The sequence below is a fragment of the Oratosquilla oratoria genome, chromosome 4 (assembly GCF_046742065.1).
Source record: "Oratosquilla oratoria isolate Oo_2021 chromosome 4, ASM4674206v1, whole genome shotgun sequence".
Classification (NCBI taxonomy): Eukaryota; Metazoa; Arthropoda; class Malacostraca; order Stomatopoda; family Squillidae; genus Oratosquilla; species Oratosquilla oratoria.
The window spans coordinates 24687237-24697547 of NC_134780.1; the positions used below are offsets into that span (position 1 = coordinate 24687237).

At 36.2% G+C, this 10311-nt stretch overlaps 1 protein-coding gene across 1 annotated transcript in view; it reads left to right on the top strand.

Annotated features, from left to right (window-relative positions):
* Positions 1–8641, top strand: part of LOC143024436 (perlucin-like protein) — a 38244-nt gene extending 29603 nt beyond the window's left edge. The window contains exon 3 of the mRNA XM_076183239.1: positions 8415–8641. Within this exon, the coding sequence (XP_076039354.1) occupies positions 8415–8641 (227 nt within the window). The remainder of the gene's footprint in view (positions 1–8414) is intronic.
* The last annotated feature ends 1670 nt before the right edge of the window (positions 8642–10311 follow it).

Here is a 10311-nt window from a genome sequence, read left to right on the forward strand (position 1 = left end):
TAACCTTGTAGAGGTGTGACATCTTGTTCTAACCATTAGTCTGCTCGGGGCCGGTGGACCTGTAACCCTTTTGGGGAGCAATAGACTTGTGGGAGGTACTAATTAGCAGGCTTGAGAAGGTGGGATAGGCCTAGCAAGCCACCACTGGATCTACCAATCGCTCAAGAAACTCTACTGACAGGCGGCGACACCTAACAGGAGTCTAGTAAAGGTCGAGGTACACGCAGTTCACCCACCCCTCTCTTTCTTGCCGCGTATTAATCACTCTCGAGTAAAAGATTAAAAGGTTCGACACACGACCTTCCAGATCTTTCGTTTTTCTTTGTATTCTTTTTAGTACTGGGTGACCATAGTGTCGCAGCATACTCCAGTCTAGGCCTTTAGCGCGCGCGTGTGTGTGTGTATGATTCACCATGGTCGTGGATCACGTGTCGGATTCATGATCGACAGCTATTACTCTGCCGAATGAGGGCTCAGAGGTCATTTATGACCGATATATGGATAATGCTGAGACTTTACACACACATGCACGCGCACACACATACACACACACACACACACACACACACACACACACACACACACACACACACACACACACACACACACACACACACACACACACACACACACACACACACACACACACACACACACACACACAACTCCCGCCCACGAGAGTTGGAGTGTCGGCTAGCACCGCAGCGATAATGGTGTGCGTGTGTATGTGTATTTACCTAGTTGTATTTTACGGGAAGGGGAGGTATGCTCGTAGTGTCCCGTCTTCATATCTCATTTTATCTAAACTGTTTTTAAATTCATGTATTGTTTTTGCACACACCACTTTCTCATTTAACTTGTTCCAAATGTCTATTACTCTGTGAAGAAAGCTGTTCTTTTTCAGATCTCTTCTATAGATGTTTTTCTTGATTTTCTTTCCGTGTCCTCTTGCATTTCTATCATCCCATTTTATCAAATCCTCTCTATCAAGTTTCTATGCCTTTCATGATTCTGTAAATAGTTATCAAATCTCCTCTCTCTCTTCTTTGCTTTAATGTCTGTAGCTCAAGTTTTGCTAGTATCTTCATATGATAGTTTTGAGAGTGTTGGTGCCAGTTTTGTAATTGCTCTTTGTATTCTTTCAAGTTTTGTTATACATTTTTTTGTACTTGGTGACCACATCGTTGCCGCATATTCCAATCTTGGTCTTATCAAAGTGATTAGTATTTTCTTCACCATTTCTTCATCCAGGTATGTAAATGCCACTTTGATTGTTCTTATTAAATTATAAGTTTCTCCAAAAATCTTGTTTATATGTTTCTCAGGTGACATATTATTCATAATAATGACTCCCAGGTCCTTCACGTTTTCTACTTTTTTTTTATTCCTTCTTCTCCCAATTTATATGATCCTACTATTCTTTTTTTGCTTTTTCCAAATTCCAATATACTACACTTCTTAGTATTGAACTCCATCTCCCACTTCCTACTCCATTCCCATACTTTATTGAGATCTCTCTGTAGTGACTCGCAATCTTCTTCAGTGTTCACTTTTTTAATAGTTTTGCATCATCTGCAAAGAAGCTCATATAATTTTCAGTTTCTTCATCCATATCATTAATATATATAGTAAACATTATTGGGGCCAGAACTGTTGCTTGTGGAACACCACTTATCACTTCATCCCAATTAGAGTGTTTGTCTCTTATCATTACTCTCCTTTTTCTTTCTTGCAAAAAGTCTTCCATCCATTTAAGCAGTTTGCCCTGTATTCCTCCTTCAGTTTCTAATTTCTTAAGCAACTTCTTATGTAGTACTTTGTCAAAAGCATTTTTATAGGTCTAGAAATGCACAATCAGCCCATCCATCTCATTCTTGTATTACATATATTAGCCTTGAATAGAAACATATTAAGTTTGTGACGCATGATCGTCCTTGTCTAAATCCGAATTGCCTTGAATTTAGTACGTTTTTTTCCCCAAATGTCTAACCCATCTAATTTTAATCATTCCTTCACAAATTGTAGCTATCGTAATTTTAAGAGAGATCAGTCTATAGTTAGTAGGGTCTTCCTTGTTTCTCCCTTTATATATTGGTACTATATTTGCTCTTTTCCAATCTTTTGGAACTTTTCCTTCTTTCAATGAACTGCTTATTAGACTATGTATTTTGTCTGTTAGTTCATTCCTGCATTCTCTCAAAATCCAGTTTGCCATTTCATCTGGTCCATGCGATTTTCTGACATCGAGATTATTCAAGTGATTCATTATTTCATTCCTTATTACATCTATCTCTTTCATAGGAGGGACTTTCTCCTCCCACTCGATATCTCTAGGTTGTATGTTCTCCCTAATAAACACTGATTTAAAATGCTTGTTCATAATTTCTGCCATTTCTATTTCCTCTGTGTATTCAACTCCTTGTCTTAATTTCTCTAAATCTTGTTTGTTTTTCAGTTTGTTGTTTACAAATCTGTAAAATAGTTTTGGTTGTTCTTTACATTTTTCTATGACATCTTTCTCATATTTTCTCTTTTCTTCCCTGCACACTTGTACATATTAATTTCTATAATTAATATATATTTTCAATTTTTTCAGTTCTTTTGTCTTTTTTCCATTTTATCCAAGCTTTATCCCTTTTGCCTTTTAACTCCCTACATCTTTTGTTGTACCAACACTTTACACATCATTTTTCTTGTTTTTGTCTTGGAACATACTTTCCCACTCTTTCTTTATAGATTTTTGTCAAAATAATCATTTCTCTTCTACTATTGTTTCCTCCTTGTGTATCCTTTCCCAGTCTGCTTTTTGAAAAGCATTCTCTTATTTTATATTTTTTTCATACATCAATCTTCCCTTTCTATACTGTTCATTTTTCCATGTATTTTTCTTCATTTAGATCCAGTTCAACCAATATGTGGTCATTTTACTTATTGGTGTCTTATATTCAATATTGTCCACTATTTCGGGTTCTGTTGTGATTATTAGGTCCAGTCTCGATGGTTCCTCCTCATTTCTATACCTAGTATTCTATTGTATCCATTGTTTCATTGTATGCTCTATAATCATATCAAGTAGTACATATCCCCATAGGTCGTCTCCACCCTTCACTGTCATCTTTCCCAGCAGATTTCTTTACAATTAAAGTCACCCATTATAGCCATTCTTCCTCTATCTTCCATTATCTTATTTAGCGCTATTCTTGTGTCTTCTGACATATTCTTGTGTTCTCTCTTTCCCATGAAGCCGTTTTATGAGGCACATAATTTACTACAAACTTCCTGCTCTTCCCATCCCTGTCCTCCACTTCCATCATAATCATCTTCACTCTATTCTTTCCATATGTAACATTCCTCACATTTATATAATTGTTAGTCAGGAACATAACTCCACCCCCTTGTTTTACTTCCCTGTTTCTAATCCAATAATTATATGTGTCATGTCCTACACTGTTGGGTGGTAATGGACCTTTCAATTTTGTCTCTACAATTCCCATTATGTCCGGTTCTTTTTCCTTCCTCTAGATTCACTAGTCGGTGGAGGTTGTCACCTCCTCTCTCATTAAATCCATAAAAGCAGTTATCTTCTCTTTTCATCGAGTTTCTTTTATCTATATTTCTGTCTTTGACACTTCTTCTTCCTTGTTCTTCCTCGTCTGTGTGTTCTGCCCCTCTTTATTTACACCCCTTCTAACATTCGGGGCCCGTTCGTCCCCTTCCTCATATCCTTCCATTTTCTTCACCTTCCCACTACACCACGTGCTTCCCCCTTCCCTACTAATACAACAAAGATGCTCCCTCGTTATTGAGATCGATGAGACATGAATTTTTGCTCGAGTTCCAAACTTCGCTGTCACTTTGATCGACGTTTGTGTGTGTGTGTGTGTGTGTGTGTGTGTGTATTTACCTAGTTGTATTTACCTAGTTGTATTTTACGGGAAGGGGAGCTATGCTCGTGGTGTCCCGTTTTCATATCTCATTTTATCTAAACTATTTTTAAATTCATGTATTGTTTTTGCACACACCACTTTCTCATCTAACTTGTTCCAACTGTCTATTACTCTGTGAGGAAAGCTGTTCTTTTTCAGGTCTCTTCTATAGCTATCCTTTTTTATTTTCTTTCCATGTCCTCTTGTATTTCTGTCATCCCATTTTATCAGATTCTCTCTATCAGTAATTTCTATGCCTTTCATGATTCTGTAAATAGTCTCTCTTCATATGATAGTTTTGTGAGTGTAGGTGCCAATTTTGTAATTGCTCTTTGTATTCTTTCAAGTTTTTTTTATACATTTTTTTGTACTTGGTGACCATATCGTTGCCGCATATTCCAATCTTGGTCTTATCAGGGTGATTAGAATTTTCTTCACCATTTCTTCATCCAGATATGTAAATGCAACTTTGATTGTTCTTTTTAATTATAGATTTCTCCAAAAATCTTATTTATATGTTTCTCAGGTGACATATTATTCATAACAATGACTCCTAAGTCCTTTTCATTTTCTACTTTTTTTTATTCCTTCTTCTCCCAATTTATATGATCCTGTTATTCTGTTTTTACTTTTTCCAAATTCCATTATACTACACTTCTTTGTATTGAACTCCATTTCCCACTTCCTACTCCATTCCTGTACTTTGTTTAGATCTCTCTGTAGTGATTCACAATCTTCTTCCGTGTTCACTTTTTTCAATAGTTTTGCATCATCTGCAAAGAAGCTCATATAGCTTTCAATTCCTTCATCCATATCATTAATATATATAGCAAACATTATTGGGGCCAGAACTGTTCCTTGTGGAACACCGTTTATTACTTCATCCCATTTTGAGTGTTGGTCTCTTATCACTACTCTCATTTTTCTTTCTTGCAAAAAGTCTTCCATCCAATTTAGTAGTTTGCCCTGTATTCCTCCTTCAGTTTCTAATTTCTTAAGCAACTTCTTATGTGGTACTTTGTCTAAAGCTTTTTTTAGGTCTAGAAATGCACAATCAGCCCATCCATCTCTTTCTTGTATTATATCTATTAGCCTTGAATAGAAACATGTTAAATTGGTGACGCATGATCGTCCTTGTCTGAATCCAAATTGTCTTGGATTTAGCACGTTGTTTTTTTCTAAATATTTTACCCATCTACTTTTGACAATTCTTTCACAAATTTTTGCTATTGTACTTGTTAGAGAGACTGGCCTATAGTTGTTAGGGTCTTCTTTATTTCCCCCTTTATATATAGGTACTATATTTGCTTTTTTCCAATCTTCTGGAACTTTACCTTCTTTCAATGAACTGATTATTATGCTATGTATTATATCTGCCAGTTCATTCCTGCATTCTTTCAAAATCCAGTTTGCCATTTCATCTGGTCCATGCGATTTTCTGACATCAAGATTACTCAAGTGTTTCAATATTTCATTCTTTGTTACTTCTATTTCTTTCATAGGGGGGACTTTTTCTTTCCATACAATCTCTTCAGGGTGTATGTTCTCCCATGTAAAAAGAGATTTAAAAAGTTTGTTCATAATTTCCGCCATTTCAATTTCCTCTGTGTATTCAATTCCTCATTGTCTTATTTTCTCCATATCTTGTTTGTTTTTCAGTTTGTTGTTTACAAATATGTAGAATAGTTTTGGTTGATCTTTACATTTTTCTATGACATCTTTTTCATATTTTCTCTTTTCCTCTCTGCACGCTTGTACATATTCATTTCTATAACAAGTATATATTTTCCATTTTTCTGGTCTTTTGTTTTTCTTCCATTTGGCCCAAGCTTTGTCTATCTTGTCTTTTATCTCCCTACAACTTTTATTGTACCAGCACTTTATATATTCTTTTTCCTGTTTTTGTCTTGGGACATACTTTTCTACTCCCTTTTTATAGATTTTTGTCAAAATATTCCATTTCTCTTCTACTGTTGTATCTTCTTTGTGTATTCTTTCCCAGTTTTCATTTTGGAAGAATTCTCTTATTTTATCAAAATTTGCTTTTTCATACATCAATCTTCCTCTTCTATATTGCTCTATATTGTTCATTTCTTTTCATGTATTTTTTCTCATTTAGTTCTAGTTCTATCAATATGTGGTCACTTTTGCTTATTGGTGCCTGGTATTCTATCTTTTCCACTATTTCAGGTTCTGATGTGAATATTAGGTCTAGTCTCGATGGTTCTTCTTCATTTCTATACCTAATGTTCTCTTGGATCCATTGTGTCATTGTGTGATCAGTAATCATCTCAAGTAGAATACTACCCCATGAGTCTTCTCCACCCTTTACGGTCATCTCTTCCCAGCATATTTCTTTGCAATTATGGTCGCCCATCATAACTGTTCTTTCTCCATCTTCCATTATCTTGTTTAGTGTTATTCTTGTGTCTTCTAACATGATTTTATGAACATTCTATTCCCAAGAGGCTGTTTTTGGGGGCACGTAGTTTATTACAAATTTTCTGCTCTTCTTATCTCTATCTTCTACTTCTATCATAATCATCTCTACTGTATTGTTCCCATATGTGACATTCTTCACGCTTATATCCTTCTTAGTCAGGAACATAACTCCACCCCCTTGTTTTTTCTCTCTGTTTCTAATCCAATAATTATATGTATTGTGTCCTATGCTGTTGGGTGGTAGTGGACCTTTTAATTTTGTTTCAACAATTCCCATTATGTCCGGATCTTTTTCTTTCAGATATTTGTTCAGTTCATTCAGTCCTGTTATTAATCCATCTATATTTGTGTAGGATACTCTTAACTTTCTGTTATTTCCATTGTATTCTCTGTTTCTTTTGTGTTTCTCTCTGTTATGTTCCATTTCTTCAATTTCATATTCACTACTCTCCAGTAGAATTCTTGTTTTTCTGTCTCCGTTCTGGTCTCGTTTTTTTTCTTAGCTTCATGTCTTTTCCTTATTTCCTCCTCTCTTTCCTCTTTATTCATTTCCCTTTTTATCCATACCTTTTTATATTGTTCACTTGTTGCTAGTTTCCCTGTTTTGGATAAGATATTCTCAGCCGTAGTTTGTGACCTGAATTTAATCTTAATTGGTCTGGTCTTGTCTGTACTATATTTCCCGAGCCTGAATTTCTCTTCGATTTGTTTCATTATTTCTGGCTCATCTTCCTGAACTAATTCTAGTAAATTTCTTACTTTTTCATTTTCCTCTTTGATTCTTGTGGTTCTATCTGGGTTATGTTTCTCTTCCATTCCTAATATAATTATACATTTCTTTCTATCTGCTAAGTCTCTTACTATATTCTCCTTCTGTCTCATCACTTTAATAACTGAGTCTTCAGTTTGTTCATTCATTTGCTGTTTGATTATGTCAGTAAATGCAACTTTGCTATTTTCTTGGATTTTTTCCAACCCTCCTTGTTCTCCTTATTATTCTCCTTTAAGACTTTATTCTCTTCTTTTACTTCTTTTAACTGTTTTTTTTAATTCTTCAATTTCCTTAGTTAAGTTTTTGTTCGCCTTCTCTAGTTCTTCCAATTTTTCAACCCTCTGCACAATGTTGTTAACGTGACCGAACCTAAATTCCCAGTGCTCGATCATCTTATCGAGCTTCTCTTCTAGTCTTGTTAATCGGGGGGGAGGGGGGGTTGTGTCCCCCCCACCCTCTTTAAATCCCTGGAAAATATTCTCATCATCTTCTACTGTATTGCTCTTATCTATACTTCTAATCTTTACATTTTTGTTAGACATTTCGTCATCGCTAAATTGGTCCGGACCTCGTTTGTTTAGATGGCGTCTGCCTGCCTGGGCCAAGTCCTCACCTTCCTCATTTCCTTCCATTTCCCTCAGTAATCCCTCCCCTTCTCCTTTTTCCTTACTTTCCCCTACACCACGAGCAATTTCCCCCCACCCTGTAAATACAATAGGTACTTCCTTTGCTTTGGGATCCACGAAATTTCACTTTTTCTTCAGAACGTCCTCTAAGCCGTCCGTTCGTTGAAGTGTGTGTGTGTGTGTGTGTGTGTGCGTGCGTGTGTGTGTGTGTGTGTGTGTGTGTGTGTGTGTGTGTGTGTGTGTGTGTGTGTGTGTGTGTGTATGTGTGTGTGTGTGATTCACCACTAGTCTTGGATCACATGTTGGACTCATGATCAACAGTTATCACCCTCCCAGAAGAAAACTCAGAGCTTATATATGGCCCCATCTATGGGTAATGTACCTTACATGCACAACTCCTTTCCCACTAGAGTTGGAGTGCCAGCTTGCAGTGCAGTAATGCTGAAATATTTTCACTTTTGGGTAGGACCCGAACTCAAATTATTGAATTTAAAACCATTACACTGTCAAGCCAGTGTGTGTGTGTTTGTGTGTGCATTTGAGAGTGAAAGAGAGCATAACAAGTAAATGGTAATGAGTTTTTTACATAGAGAGCACAATCTCATAGTCATTTTTGTGTATACTACTCACTCGCTTGGTATTTTACAGATCGGAGCTTTTGGATCGGTGGTGTTGACATCGGTGACAACAACAAGTGGCAATGGCTCAATGGCTCTCTTGTGGACCTCTCTGTTGGCTGGTCTCGTTACCAGCCTGACAAACTCAAAGGAGAAAACTGCATCCACTACTGGCATCTCTCAAACTGGCTCTTGAATGACAATGTTTGTAGTGTGATGATGAACTTTGTATGTCAGGATGCTGTTCATGTTCTGTGATGTCTGTTACATGCTGGCCACAAGTCCTTGGACAAAATCTAATGTCATATCCTCAATAAGAATCTATTGGTAGTACTGAATGGATTTCACTGATACCAAACATAATCAAATGAATACCAAATATTCTAGAAAGACATTTAGAAAAATATTGGCTGATAGCAAAAACATGGGAGAGTTTATGATTTCCAATAATGGAGGCAGTGACATCATTACTGTGAAGATACATGGACAATGTGAGAACCTTTTCAATCGTGATGATGTTGTCCTCTGTCACTTGGCACGCATTTTGACTTTTTTACTACAGTCAACTCTAAATTAACACGAGTTTAACTAACGCATCTTCGATTGAACACGAGTTAATTTTTAAGGAAATTCTTTTAACCCATTAAACTCCGATGACAAGATGTCTTGTCATTTGGTCAAATAAAACAAAAAATCATAAAACACCAAAATGTTTGATCAAACACCAGAAAAATATGACGTCAGTCCTCGCTTCGCATAATTTTTCTGGTGTTTGATCAAACATTTTGGTGTTTTATGATTTTTTGTTTTATTTGACCAAATGACAAGACATCTTGTCATCGGAGTTTAATGGGTTAAATGACATGACAATTTCGAGCTCAGTCTGAAGCTAACCTGCACTGTGAGTAGAAGTGTCTATGTACAAGAATACGGTGTCAGCAACCCACAATTAATAGTAAACTAATTTTTAAATGTGTGGACCGTGATTATAAATCATAAACACTTGAATTTTTTTTTACAGAGAAATGAATAATTTAGAGATTGTAAACTCTCGTTTTCTGTTCTACACCAAAACAAAAAAGAAAACGGTGTCACCAACCCACAATTAATGGTAAACTAATTTTTAAATGTATGGACCGTGATTATAAGTCATAAAAGCTTGAAAAATTGTTACAGAGAAATGAATAATTTAGTTAGAGATTGTAAACTCTTGTTTTCTGTTCTACACCGGGAGTCGGAGGAAGAGGCGAGTGAGGCAGAGAGTGGCTGGTGACAGGAGCGGCTGGTGACGAGTTGATTGATTGATTGATTGATTATAAGCATTCAATCTGGTGTCGTAGTTGGTGACGAGTGCGCACATAGAATAAATAACTATGTACTACAAATGAATACAAAGAATGTGTGTTTTTGTTGTTTCTGTAACCTACAAATGTATTAATAATGTGTTTGTTCAGGTTCAGAGTAACAAAATCCCAAAATAGACATGACTCCCAGTGTCCAGGAACCTAACCCCCCTATTTTCATTATTTCCTATGGGTAAATATGTTTAACTAACACGTTTTTGATTAACATGACGTCCCCAGGAACGTAACCCTCCCATTAATTGAGAGTTGAATGTATCTCTATATCTTATAAGCGAGGTAGCCAAGTCAAGGCATGCATTCATTTTCATTCATTCCACTCCCATCTACCAACCTTGTTTCCCTCTCATCTTAGTGGGTGTGAGGTTGTATAGGTTTTTGGTCTTCACGAGGTTGGTTAGTTGGTTAGTTAGTTAGTTAAGATTTATTCAACAAAATGAATTACAACTTATGCATACATATATACAAAATTTGTACAAAATTGCTTCTTGAAAAGGAAGAGCGTGAAGCAAAGCTTATGGGGAAATGCTCTCCCTCTAAGGAAAGAATTATTTTTATTCTATTTAT